At 45.4% G+C, this 24,390-nt stretch overlaps 1 protein-coding gene across 1 annotated transcript in view; it reads right to left on the reverse strand.

The window, feature by feature from the left end:
• LAMC1 (laminin subunit gamma 1) overlaps positions 1-24,390 on the reverse strand; it is a 73,385-nt gene that overhangs the window by 22,116 nt on the left and 26,879 nt on the right. Inside the window, exons 2-5 of the mRNA XM_068141345.1 lie at positions 4,880-5,184; positions 2,878-3,008; positions 1,296-1,462; positions 19-207 (exon numbers count right to left, since the gene is read on the reverse strand). Of these exons, the coding sequence (XP_067997446.1) occupies positions 19-207; positions 1,296-1,462; positions 2,878-3,008; positions 4,880-5,184 (792 nt within the window). The remainder of the gene's footprint in view (positions 1-18; positions 208-1,295; positions 1,463-2,877; positions 3,009-4,879; positions 5,185-24,390) is intronic.

Here is a 24,390-nt window from a genome sequence, read left to right on the forward strand (position 1 = left end):
ATTGCTGCTGGTCCTTACCAACAGGGTTGCAGCTGCAGGGCAGACATCCCTCCTCGCTGCCCAGACGATAGAAGCTGTCCCTGCACCTCTCGCAGTGGGCACCATCAGTGTTATCTGAGCAGCCCGTGCAGTGGCCCCCATGGCCCGTGGAGCGGTACAGCTCGGGGTCAAAGTAGCACTCCTGCGACCTCCCGTTGCAGTCACAAGCTGTGAAGACAAGGGTACCGTCATTAAAGAGCATAAGTGGTCACACAAGTCCTGCAGTCACAAGACTCACTACACATATAAAATTGTAGAGGAGCTGGAGCAGGAGCCTATAACCATCCTGAGATGCACGCACAGATCACCTGAAGCTTTTGTGCATCAATGAGACAAAAAAGGGGGAAGCATGGTTTTGTGATAGTTGAACATGGGCAGGTGGAAGTAAAGATATAGCAGTGAAACAGGCTCCTCAAAACCGCTCTCATTCACATCCAGAAGAGAACCAGCATTTTCTCACCTACTTTTTTCCTCTTTAGGCTGCCATTTGCAGCTGAAATGCTGCCCTCCTGATCTCAGTTGTGCAAACAAGCAAGACAAGATAACAGTGAGGCTGATTTCATGCTGTGAGGAGAGCTTCTCCCCTAGATTACAGATCCTCTCTGTCCAAAAAGTAGGAGACATGGGTTTCACTGGCCTGTTGAGGAAAGCCACAGGTCTTCACCAGACAGCTGGGACTGATCAAAACACCCAGAGGTCAGACAGGAAGAAAACTTTGCTGTCTAAAAAGCTTCCCCATAAAGTAAACTACCAGAAGCTGTGGTCCGCGACAGAAACCCAAACAAAATAAACTGGCATTCAGTCACAGAGATGCACGTTTGTGAATCACAACTGTTGCAACGGCCTCTAAATTGGACAAAATATTCAACAAGCAACTATAAAAACCAATAATCCAAATACAAGAGGAAGTCAGTGGATGCTAAATGAACTTTCTGAAGGTTGGTGGTAGTCCAGTATACTAAATGCAGTAAAGCCTGTACATTTTTTGTGGCACATCTCTTTCACAAAGGTCACTCCTATCTTGCTCCAGAAAAGAGATGCTCCCCTCTAGGGATCTACCAGAAAGCTCCTACAGGACAGGAGTGAAATGATCAGCAGTTCTGCAAAATCTCTGCTGAAAACCACTAGAACTGTGTTTAATGCTGACTAACTGCAATCAAGACAAGTTAAAGCCATGGAGGGCCAGCTCCTGGATGCCAGCAAAGGCAGAAGATTCAACCTCTGAGAGGTTTCCCCTCAAGCACGGCCACACATACGCAAGCATTCGTTGGCACTCTCTGCTGTGGCTCTCCTCCAGGGACGGTCATTGAAGAAGGGAAGACACTTTTCACAGTCGACCCCGAAGGTGTTGTGTTTGCAGTTGCAGACCAACTTCCCAACCTCATTCTTCATGCACTCGCTCGCATGCCCGTTACATTTGCATCTGGTTGAGGAGACAGAGAACAGGTACTTAAACTTCAGGGATCCAGGTGATTCACAGAGCAACCCCAAAACCTAAACCCAGATCTGAAAATATGAGATGAGACAACAGCAAAGGCAGATGGTCATAACAAAACTGAGAAGATATCTGCTGCTGGTCAGCCTGAAGAACAGGAGGCTCCAGGGAGGCCTTACTGAGATCTTTCAATATCTAAGGAGGGCCTTACAAGAAAGAGAGAGACTTTTTACCATGGCCTGTAGTGAGAAGACATGGGGCAATGATTTTAAACTGAAAGGACAGAGGTTTCGATCAGACATAATGAAGGGAAGTTCAATAATGAGAGTGAGGAGACACTGGAACAGGTTGACCAGAGAAGTTATGGATGCCCCACCACTGGAAGTGCTCATGGTCAGGCTGGATGAAGCTCTGAGCAACCTGCCCTAGTTGCAGATGTCCCTGATGTCTGCAGTGGGGTTGGACTTGATGACCTTTAAATGTCCTTTCCAACCTGAACCATTCTATGAAACAAATAGGTGTAGTATGTTTGCGTTAGGCATTTACAAATGGGAGAACATCAACCAACTCTTTCACAGTCTGTCACTGAAACAGAGTAAGCTGAGTAGAAGTAAAGAGGTTTATTTGCTTTAGGTTAACATACCCTCCACAGTTTCTCTCTCATGAGAGTCTAGGAGAAGGCATGCATGCTGGCAGTGTGTTTGTACCAGTAAGAAATCACATAGCACAAAGGTGACTAATACAGGTGGCCCAGGGATCTCCAGAGCGTGGTGGTGCAGCCAATGCAAATCCCCACGCTGTCAAATCCCAGTCTCAGGACAGCTCTCTGTAAACAGTCCAAAAACTGTTCTGGCCTCAGCTCTTGTTTAGGCAAACAGCTTATGATCAACATCTTCAGATTTAAGCTTTCTGCAACACGTGTTGGCAAAAGACAACTAAGAACAACCATGACATTGTCCAAAGCTTCAGATCTTCCTAGGGGATACCTCCCAAAAACAGATGTGAAGCAGAGATGCTGAGATTTTCTACTGACATATTCTACAGATATAGAAAAGAAAATTATTAACATGGTAAAAACCACACAAAGTGAGGGATAAAAAAAGTTGGACATTTTTGTCACTCTTTTCACCCTTCACCCTCCCAAACAGCTTCACGTTTGAGCTAATCAAGGGGGGGGAAATATACATATATACTCAAACTCTGTCTGCCCTGCAATTCTAACCACCACAGGTTATCTGCAGGATTTGCAAGCTTGCTAAGATTCACTCTACTGCATTTTGGGTTTAGGACAGTCAGTAATGACTGGAGCTTACTAGTACCACGTGAGCATAATCAAAATCTTTAAAGCACTCTAGTCATCCTGACCAAAAGCTTTGAATGAGTACAAAGGTTTGTCTACTCACCTACCACCCACAGCAAAATCAGAAATTGCATAGTAGTAAGACTTGAGAACTTTGGGGTCATTGAAGACTTCGTCTCCAAATGTGTTCAGACGATTGAGAGTCACTCTAATATCTGTAGCTGTCACCCATTCCTAGAGGAGACAGAAATCCCTTATCAGTTCTGTCATTAGAAGTTGGACTCACAAAGCCGTTCATCAATCAGCACATTTCTTCCTCATTGTTTTCCCCTCTGCACCCCAGAAGCTCTCACGTCCTGCTCAAGAGGCCTTACACCATATCCTCCTGGGTTTGTTTTCTAGACCCTGATCCTCTCTGGGTATGCTTTCCAATGCCTCTGCACATCTGGACTGCTCTCAGCTAGGAAGCAGTGGGTAATGTCTCCAGCAAGAAGCTCAGTGGAAGCAATTAAGCAAACACACTAGTTGTACACATCCATCCAACCGCAGCTTTCCTGCAAAGCTACATGGCACGAATGGTAAGAGCTTTAGGGCACATTTGTCCACAGACATACACCACCAGGTGAAGAGACACAGACAGGGGAGTAAGACTGCGGAAGCAAAACAGACAGATCTGGCTTGCAGCACAAGAGCTCTTCATAATATTTACACAGCATCTTCACCACACTACCCTGCCCTCCTTGTCCCCAGATTCCACTAAGCCTTCAGCCAACAACTGTCATCAGTAACTCCTTGGGTTTGTTACAGGTTTTGCAATGTCACTTTCCTTTGCTCATCCCTGTGTGTGTATGACTGTGCTGAGCTGCATCACTGCTTACCTAGTACAGTAAGAATCACAGAACCACAGAATTGTTTCAGGTGGAAAACACCTCTAAGATCGAGTCTAGTTATCAACCTAAGACCACCATGGCCATTAAACCACATCCCAAAGTGCCATGTCCCCACGTTCCTTGAACTGCTCCTGAGACAGTGACTCCACTACCTCCCTGGGCCGCCTGTTCCAATGCCTGACCACTCCAATATTCAACCTAAACCTCCTTTGGCACAATTTCAGGTCATTTCCTCTCATTCTATGACTTCTTACTAAGGAGAGGAGACCAATGCCCTCCTCACTCCCATCTCCTTTCAGGTAGCTGTAAATGGCAATGAGGTCTTCCCTCCGTGTCAACTGGTGTTGTGAATGCTAACAACAAAAAATCCCAAGATAACACACACTGTGGGTAAAACCAAGCTCCCTGAGCACATGTGGAAGAGAACAGCTTAGGGTTTCCAATAACCTTTTGTTTGTTTAGAAAAACCTCACATTTCTTGAATTTTTGTGTTCAAAACACCCATGGATGCCTCAAATATTTAACTGAGGTTTTACCTTCCTTATTTCTAAAGCAACAGCAAAATGCCCACAGCAGCTTTCTAAGTAGGCAGAGGTTTGCATCCATTTGCTGAAGATCTCATATTTGAAGCATTTTTATAACCACTTTCTCAGTACAGTTTGGAGCCAGGTGGGGGTTGGTCTCTTATCCCAGGCAATCACCAACAGAACAAGAGGGCACAGTCTCAAGCTGCACCAGGGGAGGTTTAGGCTGGATGTTAGGAAGAAGTTCTTCACAGAAAGAGTGATTGGCCATTGGAATGGGCTGTCCAGGGAGGTGGTGGAGTCACCATCCATGGAGGTGTTTAGGAAGAAACTGGATGGGTTGCTTGTTGCCATGGTTTAGTTGATGAGATGGTGTTGGGTGATAGGTTGGACTCGATCTCAAAGGTCTCTTCCAACCTGGTCTATTCTATTCTATCCTATCTCCATGATATCCAAGGACAAATCATCCTTAATGGAATGATTTTGCTTTTTGTACCATAAACCTAATCAAGAGTTCTCCTCTTCCTTCAAAAGCATCTCTTTGGGTTGTCCATCCCAACTTCCCTGTGCAAGGGCTTTTCAATATGAGTACGGGTCATAGCGCAGCCCACTGTCAGCACAAAGCCAGCATTCACAAGGACCGAACAGACTCAACTCATACCACCCAGCTGATGTGCTCCTGCTCATGTACCTGTAGCACGGGGCTGTTGTCAAAGTTATAGGCACTGGGACGACCCTCCAGCGTTGAGAAGGCCACGTTGCCCCCAGTGAGGGGGGAGATGTCACTGAACTCATCCGTGCAGAGGGCCTGCTGCTCGTCCTCCCCCGTCCGAATAAAGCCCCGATTGACTTTGCGATAGGTGCTCTCGCAGGAGCCGCTGTAATACTGGTAGGGCACCCAAGGGCCATCTTCCCTGGTGCGCTTGTAGATGGCAAAACTCTCCGGCCGACTGGTGTGGAACTTCAGACGCACATAGGTGATGTCAAAGGCCTTTCCTGTGGATGAGAGAAGAGAGATGTGAGAAAGACTCAACTCAGAGAGCTGCACTGCAATTCTCTCTTTGTAAGAAACATCTCTTCTAGTGCTCGCCAGCAGGATGAACAGCTCCCAGTAGCACCAGACTTTTCTCTTTCAATCTTGTGAACTATGTCTCCCAGCAAAGACAAAGGAACAGAAGACAGAAGTTGAGGGCAGGCTAAGTAGATAAACAGACCTACAGACTTCTGTACAACCAAACATCTCACATGCTGCAATTCTCTTCTGCAGACATCACCACAGGTGTCCTTACCCCAACAGATGACAGATTACATGAGAGCTATGAACAGTTTGTGTCTAAGGCCATCTCCAAGTTATCCATACCATTTGATAGTATTTTTTTCCCAAATACATATATGGGACAAATGGAATTACCAGAGAGGCTGTAGAGCCTGGTTTGTACCTCTAAATGCTCCCTAAACAAACAATATCCCAAGCTTTCTACTTCTCAGGAAGCCTCTCTTCCAGTGCTGAAGTACAGAGCACACCCTCTTCTACTCATCCCCTGGGAAAGATTAAAAAAAGTTTAAGTTTCTCAGATCATATGATTAAAGTCACCATGACACTTCTGGGATCAAAGTGTAATGATTTACACATTAATCATATTCTCCCTCCCCTAGGAAAAATGTAAACCCACTTCCCTGCCCTCTATTTATCTCCTAACAGGTTTGGGGCAATCAGTGGATCATTCTTCACACATTCTTCCCCAGGGACTGGAGCATTTAACCCCTAACAGGTAAAACAGCTGTCTGGGGGATTCAAAACCCTGAGGGCAAGAGGGCCATAGCACATTTCCTCTGCCATCCCTGCCAGCAGAGGGGCATGTTCCCAGGAGGAGACATACAGCTGTGTGCCAGCTGTTCTTGCTCCACCTCAGCGAGCAGACTCTCTACAACCAGGACACCCTGGAGCACGTACAGAACTTGCTAAAACAACATGAGGTTTGCATGGCACAAAACCTTGGGTGTTTAGTCCTTGCCAAGCTCTTTCATGCTCCCACCACCTCCAAAAAAAAAAAAAAAAAAGGGAAAAAAAAAAAAAAATCACTGCTTCACTCACAGCCTGAAGCCATCATTGGTCCCTTGCTTGACTGAAAAAAAAGCTGCTAGAAGAGTTTCAGCCAACTCAGAAACAGGTTTTTTCTGCTTATAGAAGCACATGGATTTAACCTCAACCTGTACAATCTATTAACTCCAGCATGTTAATTTTTAACATGAGGCTTTGCACCTGCTGCAGAGTGGCTCTCTTCACAAGTTAGAGCAGACCAGATGGCACCAGGAAACAAGAACAGCGTGGCTCTGAAAGCGCACACAAAACCCGATGGCAATGAATCAGGTCATCAGGTCTCACTCTTGGGCTGCCCACTGGTTAAACTGGGACCAGCATGCACGAGACCTCACATCCTGAGCCTAGCCAGAGCAAGGGAGCAACCTCTGTCCTTCCAGGCTGCTAGAAATACGAGAAGTAGCAGGAAAAGCATGGCAAAGGGGCTAGAAATCAACATAGCAGAAAAATAATGAAGTAAAAATCAAGACATAAAGCACCCAAAGAACCTAAAGCAATTTCCATGTCCTAAATAAGGAACAATCATGTGTTGAAAGCCAACAGCCCAACCTGCCAAGGAGTATTATCTGTGCATGACACGCAAGGACACTTAAGTATCATGCAGATACACCCCCTCCCAATGCTTCCTACAAAATACCCTTTCCTATTTATATCATGTGAGATGTTCCAGATGACCTAAGTGCAAGACTGCAAGCCAGATGTTTAGTCTTTACTGAAGCAGTGGTCAGGATTTGGAATAGGCAACCCAGGGAGGTGGTGGAGTCACCATCCCTGGAGGTGTTCAAGCAATATGTGGGCATGGCACTTAAGGATGTGGTTTAATGGCCATGATGGTGTTGGGTTGATGGTTGGACTCAGTGATCTTGGAGGCAGTTTCCAAATGAAGTGATTCTCTAACAATTCTGTGATAACCTGTCTCTTGCTCAGTAGTAGCATGCCATTGGTTCGGCGTCAAGATCTTCTTACATGCAGAAGACGAGTGGAAGCAATCACACCATTAATGCCAAACTGTTTCCTGTTTCCTTAAGAGCTAGAAAATCTAAAGGACCAACACCTAACAGTATAAAGCAGCTTCAGTGTACCCTCCCCCTTACCATCAACACAAGACATGAATCCTGCTTCCATGTATTTGGAAGTATTTTTCTTTTGAATCTCAATGCAAGGTAAGAAGAAACATCACATGTACAAATCAGAACCTCCCAGGTTTCCCATTTCTCCTGCCACACAGTCTCCTCTCAAGTATAGAGCTCCTCACTGAAAGCAAAGTATGATTCAAAGGTGAAGAGTTCCCTCAGGAACTCAGGGTGAGCACACCAGACACAAACCAATAGACCAGGCGTGCACAAGTATCCTTTTCAGGCCCATGGTAAACAAACCCAAGGGCCTTGAGCAGTCTGGTCTATTAGGAGGTGTCCCTGCCCATGGCAGGGGGTTGGAACTAGATGACCTTTAGGGACCCTTACAACCCATACCATTCTATGATATACTCCCCATCCATCTCTTCCAGATAAAGGCAAGGAGCCCCAGAAGCAAATGACTCATTTTTTGGTAAGAAAAACCCTAACAACCATATTGCCTTGCAACTTGCCTGCCTGAGAACTTCACCAACTTGGATAGGCAGCAATTGAAAAACCTGCTAAAATTGTTTTGTCACTAATAAAACTGTCATCAGCATAATGAGACAGTTTGAGCTTTGTGCTGAAACAAAGCAAAATGTGAGGCTGAAAGTCTGCCCTGGTGGGATTTCTTTAGGCAATTTTCATGACAAATGAGAACAGTGAAGGCATCAGGCAAGAGCACCCACTCCATGAGTCAAGAGGGGTAAGGAACTAAGCCAGAGCCAACAGCATGAAGAACATTCAATTAAATGGCGGCAAATGAACTGCCAAGAGTACCCTGCTACTTTGATTTGGAGCAGTTAGTGTTCTACTAGCACTGCATTCCTCTGGCATTGAGGAAAAAATCCATTCAGGCTTCACCAAGATGATTTTGGGGAGGAAACACTTTGAAAGAATCCTGGGAATGAAGAGGGGGCCGGGCATGCACTCGCACTCCACACAAAACCTTCTGCTCTAGCAGAAAGGCCAGGTCACAGCCTGCACGTCCTGAAAAGGAACTATTCTTCTCCTCTCTACTACAACTGGATTATGGTCCTTGCTCCCCAGCAAAGTCTCTTACAGTTTCCTGAAAAAATTCCAGCTCAGCTAAAGGCACAACACGTGCTAACAGCGCTCGGGGCAGCCAAAACATTTTCCACAGAAATCCCCTGTGCTAAATGGACAGGACCCTCCCTTTTTCAGCTTGGGTTTTACACAGCAGGCAAGAGGAAATGCATTCAAAATCCACCAGACCCAACAACCTGGGTGAAAAAGACGTTTATTTCAGCTGGCAAAGTAACTACTTGAGAAATCCTGATAATGGCATTAAAGAGGAATGCAGTTAGTGCACAGAGAGGCTGTGTGCTCCCCACGTATCAGCTTGTCCTGGGTAAATACTGCTAGGACAATGGAGTTTACCCAAGACCAGCTGACACAGGGTTGAAATGTGTTTCCCCACTGTTCATACCCGACCTGAAAGCTGTGCTTAGCAGCCTAGCAGCTCACAGGGCTCTTCAAGATTGCAAAGCCTTTTTCTTAACAAAGATAATCTGCCCAGGTTGCTTTCAAGTTTTGCAGGGCTAAATAAACATCTACTGCTACACTGTGAGAAACGGCAGCAGCAATAACCAGGTGAAAGGCAGCTGGGAACATTTCACTGGGAAGACAAAAAGCCATTGTTCCCCTGTTCCTAGAAACTGCTAATTATTTTGATCTCAGTTTGGCTTAGAAGTGTCTGATAGTGTCAAGTATCAGATAACATTTCCCTCTGTGTACTGAGCAGTGGCAGGTCTGCTCTGCAGGAAGAACTGCAGATGTCTACTATAAAAGTTCTGTAGTACAGTGTGCAGCAATTAGCAACCATGAGCTCAGCACTTGGGCAGTGCAACCTGACACATCTTAGAATCATAGATTTGTTTCAGTTGGAAAAGACCTCCAAGATCAGAGTCCAACCATCATCCCATCACCACCATGACCATTAGGCCATGTCACAAAGAACCATGTCCAGACATTTCTTGAACACCTCCAGGGATGACGACTCCACCACCTTCCTGGGCAGCCTGGTCAAATGCCTGACCACTCTTTACTGAAAAAGAAATTTTTCCTATTGTCCAAACTAAACCTCCCCTGGAACAGTTTAAGGTCATTTCCTCTCTTCTGTCACCTGATACAAGGGAGAGGAGACCGACCCCCCCACCCTCACTCCAACCTCCTTTCAAGGAAGCTGTAGAGAGCAATGAGGTCTCCCCTCAAGCCTCCTTTTCTCTAGATTAAACAACCCCAGGTCCCTCAGCTGCTCCTCACAAGACCTGTTCTCCAGACCCTTAACCAGCTCTGTTGCCCTTATCTCTGTTGCCTCCATAGGTAACTTATTCAGAGATGGAGGGAAGCCACTACTACACAATCAACTGTTATTCTTCACAGATTGCTGTTACTAAAACATCAAGGTGCCTTTCCTGAGGCATGAAGCTGTTCAGCAGCAAGTGAAGAGGTGACAGAATACCCAGCTTGTTTTGGTGAGTCAGGGATGGTACCTTTCTTTAAGGTAGGCAAACACACGTCTGAGCCTTCCAGACAGCACTGCAATTACAGATTGAACCAAGGGGCAAGTCTGGGTGCCTGCAGAGGCAGCACCCTGGAAACATTCAGCATTGTTGAACAGGGGATGCTCCCCACAAACAACCCTCTCACAATATTGGGCTGACCACAGCTACCAGATGTCACCAGCAATTAAAGCCCTTCCTCAGCAGGGTTATCACTCACTCCAGGATCTCAGGGTCCCCCAGGAAATGCCATACACTCAAAACCATAAAGATACGCTGGAAAAATGTAAGCAAATGCTATTTAGATCTTCAGAAACTCCTCCCTTTCCCTCCAAGTAAGGAATATTTCCCCTACACACAAAAGGCCTCCTTGTATTCAGACCCCTGAGAAGGAATGGCTAATTTACATCAGGAAAAGGTCCCGCCAGCTGGCACACCAACCAGAAGCACTGGATTGTGAGCAGATGCCTGGAAGAGATAAGCACAGAGACACTTGCTGCTTCCATTATGTGAAGCAAATATGTCCTTGTGGCCAATGCTGTCCTGGGATCCATCAAGGGAAGTGCGTCCAGCAGGTCTAGGGAGGGTCTCCTACCCCTCTGCTCTGCCCTGGTGAGACCACACCTGCAATACTGTGTCCAGTTTTGGGCTCCCCAGTTCAAGAGAGAGAGATCTGCTGGAGAGAGTCCAATGGACAGTTACAAGGATGATTAAGGGACTTGAACATATCTCCTAAGAAAGACTGAGAGACCTGGAGCTGTTAGTCTTGAGAAGGCTGAAAGGGGATCTTATCTACATCTACAAATATCTGAGGTGTAGGTATCAAGATGAAGGTGTCAGGCTCTTTTCAGTAGTAGTGAGTAATAGGACAAGGAACAACAAGTATAAACTAGAGGTTCCACCTCAACATGAGGAGAAACTTCTTTACTGTGAGGGAACAGTACTGGAACAGGCTGCCCAGAGAGATTGTGGAATCTCCTTTGGAGACTTTCAAGATGTATCTGGATGTGTTCCTGTGTGGCCTGCCCTAAGTGATCCTGCTTTGGCACAGGGATTGGACTCGCTCCCCGGAAGTCCCTTCCAACTCCTAACATTCCACAATTCTGTGATGACTGCTCCACTCATATTCCCTGCAAGAAGATGATATTGGGCAAAGAACCAAACCTTTGCAAGTCATGAAATGGTTAAACTTTGTTCTTACTTGACAGGTTTCCCCACCATTCCCACGAGGAAAAGGCCAGCTTTCCCAGTTCACTAGGCTAGAATGTGCCCCATGCCATCTTGTCCTTAATTCACACCTCAACACTGGCCCTTCTTGAACCATCAACTCTCCCCACCACCTAGCACAACAATGCTGGACCAGCTACAAGCAGACAGACCAACTTTGCTGCTTCAAGACACTCATCTGCTACTCCCTGACAAATTAAAGAGCTGCTGGTGACAGCATGAGGCAGCTTCTCCCACTCTTACATTACCACCACGTGCAAATGGTAGCACAGATACTAGAATCTCACAAGACCAGTGAATTGCAAAGGATGGAAACACTGATGTCAACAGACATCAGCTAGTTCACAGGATCTTGCTCAAGACTGATCAGCTTCTTCAGTCAGCCAAGCACTCCAAGTCTTCAGCTGCTGTGATACGTAGTTCAGCCTCCTATGTTAGAACCCCTCCTAAAGGCTTCCCTCTTGGAGCACAGATACTGCAGGTAAGAGAGGACTATTTAAGGATAATTGAGTTATCCCACCCTGAGGAGCTGGACAAGATTTTCCAGCATGCAGATGGGCAACAAAGCAGGACAGTGCTTCTAAGGAAAGAAAGAGAGAAACATCCTGAGCAACTTGCTCTTTTGGAATGAAAATGTCTGTTAAACAACAACAGCCCAACACCTGCAAGACACATAAGCAGCAAGTTATGTCGCTTGCATCACATGCGCGCGAAAAAGCCAAACTTGTGACAGAAAGCAAGAAATCATTGTAGTTCCAGAGCAAAATGTCCTTATAGCTACACCCTAGCCTTTCTGGGAAAAATTGTGGAGGAGGAGGAAGTTGAAAGCGTGAGTATTGCACAAGCAAATGGAATATCCAGCATCTGAAGAATGGAAATGAAGGATTTCCACTGTCCGATGATCTGCACTGGGGAAATAACTCCACAGAGGAGCATGGATGACAGCTCTTAAATGCTGAGTAGTGGCTAACAGGGGACAACAACCTAGCAATAAGAAAGCTTAGGTTTATTTTCTTGTCTTCACCTAAAGAGCTTGAAGATTTACACACGTACCTGACGAATGAGAAATGCCTGAATGACCCCCTCACAATCCGCGTTTCACCAAACCACAGATTTTGGCACAGAGCTCCACCACAGACGGGCACCTGGGTTTTAAGAAAGCCCAGAGATATAAATATGGGTTGCTTTTTCTGGGCTCCTGTACTGAGACAGGGAAGGAGGAAGGAAATGAGTTTGGGACACTGGGGGAAATGAGCACAGCCTTGAGTGAGCTGGAACGAAGGTGAACTCCCACCACCCCATTAGATCATACATTCTTCCAGCACTCCCAAACAAAGGCACCATTGACTCGCGCGCGTGGGCGGCTCTGGACAGCAAGAGGCTGCCCAGTAAATTACAGCATGATAACCCAACATTGATAAGTCATTGAGGCTGCTTGTTCTACTCATGTTTCCAAAGAGGGGGGAGGAGGAGGAGAAACTCCTTTTCCCCCTTCATGGGCTGAAGGCAGCCTCCTAAGAGACGCTGTTTTTTCATTTGCTTGCCCCTAAATCGGTGTAAAAGTCAGAAAACACCATCCAGTAATTCAGTCCAGCTTGCTGCCTTATTTGTACAGCTTGGATGCAAAGATGTTAAATCCCTTTCCCAAAACAGCCAGCTGTGTTTATTCACCAGGGACTGGAAAGATCCCATATACAACACAGAAGTCCTATCTGCACAGGAAGCCTCAAAGTCCTTTTTCAGCACAAATGATAAAAGCACGCTTTAAAAAGGCACTTCACACATGGCGAGTGCTGCCAGATCGTGGATGATCAAGGACACTACAGGCCCTTTGGAGGAGGGCTCCATTGCATTTCTGGATTGCAGAGCTCCCTCCTGCCACCAGTGTCGGCACCAAGGTGAATGGGATCTGGGTTATGGCAGATCAGGATCCTTGGAAAGTTCATCTGCTTGTACTGAATGTCCAGAAGATGTTCCATGGCCTGTACGCAATAGGTATAGGTGAAACTAAGATACTCCTCCAACTGAAAGACTACAAAAAGGTGGGAGTTAACTCTCCCAAAAGTGGGGGTCTACCCAGGAAATAAAAGAATTTAAGAGTATTGAGCTGAAGAGTCTGTTTTTCCAGAAAAGGCAAAAGAAGCCATCTTTGCCTTTTATTACCAGCAAAAGAATGCAGAGCAACTACCAAGAAATCACTGTTTCACAGAACCTCTGCATGGTAGGGGTTGGAAGGGACCTCTGAATATATCTAGCGAGACCCCCCTGCTAAAGCAGGGTCACCCACAGAAGGTTGCCAGTGACACAATAACCAGGTGGGTTTGGAATCTCCCCAGAGAAGGAGACTCCTCAACCTCTCTCTGCAACTTGCTCCAGGGCTCCAGAACCCCCACAGCAAAGAAGTTGTTCTTCTTGTTCAGAAGGAACTTCCTGGGTTTTGAGTTTGTGCCCACTGTCCTTGTCCTGTCAGTGGGAATCACTGACAATTGCCTAGCTCCAGCCTCTTGTCCCCCACCCTTTTGTTATTCATCAGTATCGATTAGATCCCCCCTTAGGCAGCTCTTCTCCAGGCTAAACAGCCCCAGCTCTCTCAACCTTTCCTCCTCAGGTAGATGCTCCAGGCCCTTCAGCATCTTTGTAGCCTCTGCTGGACTCTCTCCAGTAGTGCCCTATCTCTCCTGAACTGGAATCACAACAAAGCAGTCTTCACCATTTTCAAATCATTCTTTGAGCATTCAACTGGAAGTGACAACACAAGGAGCAAGATGAATTACATTTTAATTTCCCCTGATGTTCAGCTCTAACTATATCTAGTCAGAGGTGAAGATTAGGAGATGGAATTATAGAATTGTTTTGATTGGAGAAGACCTTTAACATCATCGAGTCCAACCACACTCTAACTGTACCAAGGCTGGTGCTAAACCATGTTCCTCAGCACCACATCTCTGCAGCTTTTAGATACTTCCACGAGGGGGATTCAATGACCTCCCTGGGGAGTAAGTTCCAGTGTTTGAGAACCCTTTCAGTGAAGAAGTTTCTTCTAATGTCCAATCTAAACCTCCTCTGGTGCAACATGAGGTTATTTCCTCTTATCCTATGATTTACTACTAAGAAGAGATCCAGCCCAACCTGGCTCCAGCCTCCTTTCAGGGAGTTTTAGAAAGCCAGAAGGTCTCTCCTCAGCCTCTTTTCCTCTAGGAGAATGACTGGAAAAAAAAAGACTAAACATTACTTTCAGCCTCTCAAAGTTTTAATAGCTAAACAACAGCAGGTTTAGATACCACATTGGGCCAAGTGGTAAACACATGACTTCTTGTGAAAGAAAGCAAGTTTGCTAGCCTGTAGTGCAGTAACCTTGCCAACAAATTTAACATCAGGTAATCTAGTGAGGATCACAAATCCATTTATGTAAAGGACAATTATATCTTACTGACTTGTGATCAAAAAAGAAGGGGGGGGGGGGGGGAAGATAAAAAGCCTTGTGCCAATGTGGTAGTTAGACTTCAGGAAAGCCTGTTAACACTCCTACTCTGTTTTCCTTCTGCATGGCCTCCCAGGAGCCTCACCCTCTAGCTCCATACCCTTTCCCTTGCTCTTAGAACATGTGCTTTCAAACAGCACATTTCAAGCATACAAAGAGCAATGAGGTGTCCCCTCAGACTCCTTTTCTCCAGACTGAACAACCCCAGTTCCCTCAGCAGTCCCTCTTGAGACTTCTTTGCCAGACCCTTCACCAGCTTCATTGCTCTTCTCTGGATACTCTCCAGCAACTCAGTATCTTTCTTGTAGTGAGGGACCCGAAACTGAACTCTGTATTTGAGTAAACAAGATGCTTCAGTTGAAGTTCAGCAAATCCAAAGGACCAGAGTCATCCTGGCCAAATGCAGCCTGAAAGCAATCTTGGATGGTGTCTGTGTGCATGGGTGAGAAGCCAAGACACCCTTCACTCCAGCCCCAGCACTCCTGGAGGGGAGTCTCAAGAGCTCACACCAGAGCATTGCCTCTCCTTGTAGTTCAGTGGCTCCATCCTTCATGATCACCCATGAGTTTCTGTGAAATGCTATTTTGACACCTTTCCCCTGCCTGCTGAAAGGCAGCACTTGCCCTACTCACCCTCTTCCCTTTCCCTGCTCACCCTCCTTCTCCTCCACATGTGCTCATAGCCCACAACCGCTCCAGTGCCTGGCTTGGCTCCTATCTGAATATCAAAAACACACAGCCTGTGTTGTTGAGCCTAATTAAGAGCAAATTAAGTGACAGGACTCTACACCAGCATTCTGAGCAGTGACTGCTTCAAGGAGCTCTGGGAGCAAAGCGATATTCCAGACTGGCTCCCACACTACTGGCTCTACAGCCACAGAGAGGCCAGAAACGTTCCTGACACAAAACACTGAATTCTCTGGAATTTTGATGGTTTAATCTCCCTCCTGCCCCTGTCCTTCCACCTCCCACTCACCAGCCACAGCTCTTTTTTCAGACACAGGCCCTAATGAACACAGCGGCTATTTGGAAGCAATCCTGCTGCTATTAGCATCCATCACCTGGCCCCGGTGCAGACAGGACAGCTTTCTTTTCTCAAGGATTTAAGGAGTTTCACATTCCTCAGTAAACATTTAAGAAAACTAACTTCCAGCACATCTGTAGCCCAGCGTTTCATGTTGCACAGCTCCTTTCCCCCCTGAGAAATCTCCTGCTCCTCCTGACTGACCGCTGCTAAGGATTTTAAGTAGCAGTCTGAGTGCCTCCACGCTATCTTTTAATGCATTTTCAGTCGATTACAGGCTTATGGACCAACTGCCATTATTTATGAAGCACAAATTGCAACAATATCCATATGGACCATTTTCAGCCACCCACCCACACAACGGCTTTACTTTCTCAGCCTATTAAGCCAGGGAAGGAATTGGGATAAACAGACTTGACAAATCCATTGCTGGAGCGAGGCCACTTCCAAAACAAAGCTTGCCACTGAGTTATGTTTCAAATATGTTTTGGAAAGCCAGAAGCAAAGCTCTTCCAAATGCTTCTTGAGGCAGAGTGGGAATTGCAGTCTGGAGTCACAAGTAACTGCTAGCATGTGCCTTCAGCTCTGCCTCTGGAGAACAAACTGCACAAATTGCAAATGCTCATGCAAGCTACACAGGTGTATTAAACACATGACTCAGCAAGTTCACGTTCATCTGTGTGTTCTGGCTGGAGATAAGCAAAGGAGAGTAGTGAGGCTGATGTTGCTCTCTTCTTCCAAGTAAGTAGCAATAGGACAAGAGGAAATGGGCTTAAGTTGTGCCAGGGGAGGTTTAGGTTGGAGACTAGGAAAAATTTCTTTCCTGAAAAAGTGGTCAGGCATTGGACCAGGATGCCCTGGGAGTTGCTGGAGTCACCAGCCCTGGAGGTGCGCAAGAGGTGTGCAGACGTGGAACTTCAGGACATAGTTTAGTGGTCACGTTAGGTGGTTGGACTTGATCTTAAAGGTCATTTCCAACCCTAATCATTCCATGAACTACTAAACCCCATGACTATTCCTCCTGAGAAGAAAATACACATACTCAAGAAGTTACCATGGCTCAGCATGACCAGTTTCCTACAGAAGCAACTCTGTAAGATTACTTTGGAACACTACAGAGTATGAAGCATGAAAGTGGATGCTCTCTGCTGACCCTTCAAAGATAATACTCACTCCAGGCTTCTCAAAACTTCCAGCTGCAAAATCTGTAGTACGTGGCTTAATTCACAGACTAAAACTGAGCCAAATCTGCTTTTCATCAGGCTCCAAAACACCTCAATGTATCCATGCCAAACCTAGATTTGGAAAGTTTTCTGTAGATCTAAACTCCTTCCACTTAGGTGGCCTTTGGCTGCCCATCCAGGAGCAGTGAAATTCTGAGAAAGGGGGGAAAAAAAAGGAAGAACTGTAAAGAAGAACTGAAAAGAAGGTACCAACATAGCTCCTGAAATGGGACAGAACAACAAGTGGGATACCACTGAGACAGTGTGAACAAGTCTCCCAACCAAAGCACGTTCTCTTCCAGCAGCTCCAGCACAAAAAAATACTAACATGTTTAGAAGATGTTCCACAGAGACTTTAATTTGTGGAGATTATCTGCTGGTCTTGAAATATGGGCCATGGAGTATGACAAAGTCGGTGCCTGGTTCCCAGTAGCAGGAATGCAACTGAACCCTGGGTGTGTAATTCATGCACCTTCAGGCAGCAAAGAAGCCAGGCAGTTGTGCTGTGAGAAACAGACTGGGTCTGATGGAAAAGGGAGGGAAAAAAAAGGCAAGGCAATACATTTTATTCCCAGATGGTCAGAGATCATGGTGCTCAAAACCTCGGATATGCATTTAAGTAACAAACATGTGGATTAGGAACAGCTGCAGAAACACAGAGCACAGACCAGACAAAGCAATGGGAAACCCACATGCTCTTTCAGAAGTAGGTTCATCAGCCCCTGGACTGCTGCAGAGGACATTTCCAGTGAGGTCATTACAGAAGAGCACCCTCATGAGCAACCTTCTAGCAACCATCTAAGAAACATCTTGCACATCAGAAGACAAATCCACCCCCAAGCTCCACGTCTAGAGGCATGTGCTATGATCCCCCCAGTCACACACAGGCCCTCTGGCAGGATGTGAACAGCTCAAGATTCCCTTAGGTAGCAGCACTGCCTAAAAAAGGGTGATTGCACAGAAAATTGGTTTCACTATTGGCACTGAATGCCAAACAATGAGTCTTCCTTTGGGCATGCTACACTGCTGTGAAGCCTACATGAACTCTACCAGGAGGGGCTTTTCTCAGGAGATAAGTTAATAGAAATTCTGAGTAGTGCTGCTAAGGCAGTGGCACTCCTTCACAAAAATCTTAAATGCCTATCTGACAAAAGGGCCTTTTGTGAAGTTAAAAGACAACTCTCCCGACTCAATTAGTAGCGTAAACTACCACACATTAAAACTTCAAGTAATTTGTTCACCATCAGTGTAGCAGCCTATGAAGCAGGAGTCAAAATACTTCTTTCTCCCTCTGCCTTCAGGGTCCCCTGCTTTCTGATCAGCCCCTTAAAATACTGAAAGGTGACCAGAAGGTCTTCCTGCAGCCTTGTCCAGGCTGAACGACTCTAGTCTAGCCTCACAGCAGAGGGTTTCTCGCCCTTCCATCATGGCTGTGACCTCTTCTGGCCCCACTCCAGCAGTCCCTTCTTGTGCTGAAGTCAAACCTAGCATCTGTCCACATTAAGGAAACGCTGTAAATGTGTAGGAGCATTGAGGAAGACCTTCATTCATCAGAAACACATGTAAAGCAACAGTACCTTCTAACTTCAAACCCACACACACCTCACACAAAATTTAGTGAAAAACCTTGTTTTACTTGGTTTTAGTTTGAAAATAAGAGCTGCTGAAGAACAAAAGCTCACCAAGAATTTCAATGTTAGCCTGAAACACAAGGTGTTTCCTTACCACATAGCAGCAGATAAGCACAAGACAGGCAGAAAGACAACATCTGTTGATATCTGCTTGGGTGAACTGAGACATTTAAAGCCACTTCACTCAGAGTCCTATACAATACTTGATACTGCTAAGACAGGCATGGTGGCATAGAGGAAGCCCTGTGAGTAGAGAAATTAATGTATGTCTTCCTATATGCAAGCCTCTTGGAGGAGTTTTGGAAGGGAAGTCTTGAATCTTCTGAACTCCTTGACAGGGATGCCTTCAGAGATGCATCTGCTTGCAGATGCACGTGAAGATGTATGTTTGAAACTTGCTTCCCTCTTTGGTCAACCTTTTTCATGATGCTAACAACTGTCATGAATGTGGAGAGTTTCCTCCTTCTACCCACCCAAGCACAAGAGCAGCAAAGGGTTCGGAACTATGTGGGACATGACAGGGCACAGACTACATTCTTAGGCAAGTTCTGCTTCCATAGGACAATGCATTCCAGTAAGAGAAACACAACTGCCTCTTGTTTGCAAAAAGGGAATGAACAGCCAGGCCTTCCTGAGTCACAGTGAAGAATTCCATGAGCCTCTCATGACACTGCCAGAAAAAGAAGCTTTAACATACAAAGTTAGTGGAGCAGTACCAGACAGAACAGCCTCCCTCTGGATGACCAAATGGATGGGTATGACCTTCTTGGATGTCTCACTCCTCCAAAGGCCTGGAGAGCAGATTGAGTAAATGGTTACATCAGCAGTTCAAAAAGGAATACCTGAAGTACTTCAAACACAAGGACAAGTTGCACTCACCCAGGTTTCCTTTCTCCAAGGTCTGATCATGTTATATTTTACTGTACATTATTTGGACTATAAAAATCTTATATTTCCTAAAAGGACTTTTTCAGATAAAATGCATTCTGTTTGCTTTGAAGTCAGGAAAAAAAAAAGTACTTTTTTAAGCTCTGGTATTTGAAGGGGGCTGCAGAAGAGCTGGAGAGGGACTTTTTACAAAGGCATGGAGTGACAGGACCAGAGGTGAGGGTGTTTCACCGCCTCATTGTAAGCTCTACAGTATAGGGCTTAATTTCACATCTGCAAAGTGATGCAAAAAATAGCACTGCTATAGAAAAAAAGGCTCAGGCCATGATTAGAGACACCAGATTTTACACAGATGACAAGAACATGAAATCAATACCAACATTAATGCAATCGTTTCCAGATCACACCGAACCGCTTTTTCAAGTGGTTATTTGAGCTCATGATCTAAATGACTCTTTGCAAAGCTAAGGACAGCAGTAAAAAGTTAATTTGCAGTTGATTGAAAGCCAGCAACATACACATCTTTTAAGAGGTGCATTAAAAAGTCCAGATCTGTGCTGCTGATTTCTGAAACACTGTGATGATGGTGGGCAAGACACTGTGACAAGAAGCTGATTGTACTGACAACTTGATAAGGAGGGGGGAATCCTGGAATGGCTGATGTTGCTGAGAAGGAAGCAGTTTTCCCTGTACCTGAAACTGCAGTATTACTGCAGAGCTTACTTTGGATGAGAACTGGGAAAAGGTTCTTCAGCAGTTTTAAGACACGTTCACGCTTAGCCTCCTACATCTTACTTCAGTTGCAAGAGGGCAATTACCTTCCTTCTCTCTGTCCTCCTTTATCTAGACCACTGAGTACTGAAGATAAGTAAAATGTGAGCAGAAAAAAAAACCACCACAGTTTGAGAGATGGTAGCTAAATGTGGACATACCAAAGAAGATTTTACCAAAGGGCATTGCTACAGAAACAGTCGCTTCACTGACCAGTCACTGCTTCATTTACCTCAGGTGGTAGAGTCAACCACCTAACCAGGTCTGGTTACTTGTTAATTTATGTTTTTATGTTGTAGAAAGAGAAGGCAGCTAGGCAGATGGGCTTTTTAAGGCCATTCCCATCTCCTAGGAACATGAAGTACAAAAATTATTCACCGCTTCATTTACCAAGTGATCAGATAGTAACAGCCTTCAAATTTAAACCACATTGCCTAACAAGAGCATATCCTCCCTCAGAGTCACTGGTTGAAGAGTAATCTATTTCCCTCCAGTTCATGGGAAAACAAAGCCAGGCTGTTCCCAGCCTTTTCATGCACATACCAACAAGCTTTGGAAAGAAGATGAACTTCAGAGGGTAAAGCTCTGAACATGAACATGTAGAAGAAAATCATTGTGCTGGCTAGTTGCAGCCCTATAGTACATTGCAATTCAGAAAACACCTTTCTGATAACCAATTCTTCTCAGGACTCAACTCCTCCTCTCCAAATACAGACCTCACAGATATCTCAAAGTCCCTCTGAGACAAACAATTTAACTGCTAAGAACCCCAGAAAATTTACTCACTTATTTGCCAAGCAAAGTTTCCCTAAATGTTTGTACCTCAATAGCAAACAAGCATGAAGTTGCACCAAGTATATCTGTACAGGAAAGTCTCCACATAGTGTTTAAATGAGAACAAAACCCCAAAAAAAGGCAAAACCAACAAAGCCACCAAAAAAAGGGAAGCTCTGGTTAGGAAACCTTCGAGCTTCTAAGGCCTGACTGGATGCTCAGCACCAGCATGCAGAAAGCGTACAGCTCTGCCTTTTCCCACACTGCTTTTAAAACCCCTTGAAAGCAACTAATTCACCCAGTTCCTACTTCTAAGCTCAACAATGAAGAGCTGCAAGAGCTTCCTGGATAATCTCTCCATCCTAATGTCCACTGTGAATCTTGAAATGTACTCAAACAAAACATCATTCAGGAGAAAAAGAACCACCTTCAGACTTATGTAAAATAGTCACAGTGAAAGCTTGGAATACAAAGCTGTAGACAAAGGGTTGGGTTAATCCTTGGTCTAATCTATTTTTTTTGTCTAAATGCAGGGAAAGGTAAAGCCAAGGTATAAAAGATTCTTCAAAGAATCCCTCTTTCTTCGGTGATTCTGTATGTGTGTCATTGTCAACAGCACAGCTACTACTTCATGCTCAATTCCAAACAAAAATTAAACCCCAGGTTCGTTCCCCAAGACATCCCCACACTCTCTACATCACAGAATGGTAGGGGTTGGAAGGAACCTCTGGAAATCAAGTCCAAGCCCCGCTGCCAAGGTAGGTTTGTCTGGAGAAAGTCACACAGAAACACATCCAGATGAGTTCTGAATGCCTGCAGAGATAGAGACTCCACCACCTCTGTGGGCATTCTGTTCCAGTGCTCCATTACCCTTTAAAGAAGTTCCTCCTCATGTTTAGCTGGATCTTCTTAACTTCAGGTTTGTGCCCATTACCCCTTGTCCTGTAACTAGGCACCACTGAAAAAAGACTGGCCCCATCCTTCTGACACCCATGCATTTATGAGATCCACCCTCAGTCTTATCTTTTCCAGACTAAAAATCCCCAAGTCCCCTCAGTCCCTCACAAGAGAGATGTTCCAGTCCCCTCATCTTTGTAGCCTTTTGCTGGACCCTCTCCACCAATTCCCTAAAAATTCTTTCCTTCCTCAAGGTGCAGCATCACTAGTAACTTCCCAGTAGCTTCCCCAATGCTCAGAAGAGAGGGAAAAACATTAACTCTGGCACTATATTTGAAGTCCTCTGGCACTACCACAGACTGGAGGAGAGGTGATCCTCTCACACAGGTACCTGCACAGATTCAGGGATGCTGGGTTAAGATTAAGTATTTATTGTTGTGGAAACTGATCAGATAAACCACTACAGCTGCTCAGTCATAGAATCACAGAATGATTTGGGTTGGAGGGGGACCTTAAAGATCATCTAGTTCCAACTCCCCCCTGTCATGAACAGGGATATCTTTCCTTAGACCTGGGTGCTCAAAGTCCTGTTCAACCTGGTCTTGAACACTTCCAGAGATGGAGCAGCCACAAGTTCTCTGGACAACCTGTACAGTGTATCATCACCTTCAAAGTGAAGAGTTTGTTTCTTGCATCTAATCTCAATCTTCCCTCTTTCAGTATGAAATGACAGTCTCCATTCTCTCTCTCACAAAGGAAAAACACTAAAAAAAGGAACACAAACATTAATAAAATTCAGGTCTACAGCACATCTAAAGGCAGAAGCACAGAGTGTCCTGCATCCAGCTGAGCGTGCAGGCCTGGGGAAGGGCCCTGCTCCATCAGCAGGACTGCCAAAACCACACAAACCAGATACACCACATCTGCTCCACTGGATCGCTGAGTGCCTGGACAGCACCACCGAGCACAAACTGTCCTAACAGTGTTGTTTTGCCTCCTGTTTACCCCTTAAAACTCACAGCTGCACTGGGAAGCCTCTTCTCCTCATCACAGAAGCCCCACTGGGCCACAAGTTGCAGAACAGCACGTAGAGCAAGTCCAGCTCCTCCACCCCCAGGCATTTGATGCCCACGCAGAGAAGTTCCAAATCAATGGCTGACTCCACCCCACTGAGCTCCAAGGTCCTAAGCTTCCCACGCCAGGGTCCAGGATCCATCCTGGCAGCAAGGGACTACATTTCACAGGCCAACTGTCAAGTGCAATGAATAAAAGCACACCTGTGCTTCAAAAGAGCATCTCTGGGGATTAAATGAAACAGATGTCAGCAGGAAGGACATGCCCCATCCCTCTTCTGCCCACGAGAAGCACCTGCTGTTTCTCTCTGCCTCTTGCTCTAGTTTGCAGGTCTTTGCCAAATATGCAGAGAGCTGCAGCCCTCTCAAGCTGCAGAGGAGGGACAAGAAAACAGCCAGCACTTTAGAAAAAGTAGGCTTCAGGCTTGCACATTCCTGAGATGAGTAGCAGAATGATCAAGAGAAATTTCTATCCCTGCCCACAACTTCTTTGGCAACTTCTTTGAAGGAGAAGAATTTCCATGGGGTAGTGAAGCTGACCTTCTCCCCCCTCAAAAAAAGAAGTCATAAATGGAAGATTTTTGTATTTGTTTCAATGCTTAAAATTTATTACAGCATTATCCAACATCTCAGAAATCAACCCAAAGTGTTTTAACTGTTGAAGCTCTGCTGACTTTATGCTGAATAACAATCTACAGCAGTAGTCCATGTTGAATGAGAAGATTTTTGCACCAGGTGCTCTTGCTGAATAGAATAGACTAGACCAGGTTGGAATGCTACTAGAACCAAATAATGCTACCAGAGCCAAATCATCTCAGCAGTGGTGCCACAGCAATACCAAATTTCATTACAATATTCCCCAAACCATGCTGCAGCAACAGTGTCTACACTACAGCAAAGGATGCTGTTTACTACACCAGCTTTTCCATCTCAAACCTTTCCACCTCCAAATTTTTCCCTCCTGTCCTCCAAGTTCTTGAAGTTTAACCCATGCTGTCAAGCCCTCCTCATTACTCCAATAACTGCTTAAATGTCATTGTCAATTCCAACCAGCAGAGAGGTCTTGAGAATCACTGAATTCATACAAGGTCTGTCATTGGGGATGAACTAGAAATAGGATTCCTAAGGAAAAGAGACCATTGGACATACCTGTTCTCACTCAATTACACCTTCCATTACTAAAAGGTACTAAGATGGAATTACTCCCACCAGTCAGTGGAGATGCTCCCAGTAATACATGGCTGTTAACCACACAGTTAATTCAGACTTCACTGCAAGTGAACAGCTCAAGTGTTTCCCTTCCAGCATGACTGCATACTAAACACATCCCTGGGGTTTTTATCTGCTAAAGGTCCTGCTGGATAACCTCACCTTGCTGCAGCCTTTTGAAATTCCTCACTAACCACATAACCAATTTCATTACTCTAATTTCAGTGGCTGTGTCATCTGAAGACATTACCTCTTCGCTTTTTG

This window comes from Melanerpes formicivorus, unplaced genomic scaffold (genome assembly GCF_026170545.1).
Source record: "Melanerpes formicivorus ecotype bairdi unplaced genomic scaffold, bMelFor1.0.p_v2 SCAF_7, whole genome shotgun sequence".
NCBI lineage: Eukaryota > Metazoa > Chordata > Aves > Piciformes > Picidae > Melanerpes > Melanerpes formicivorus.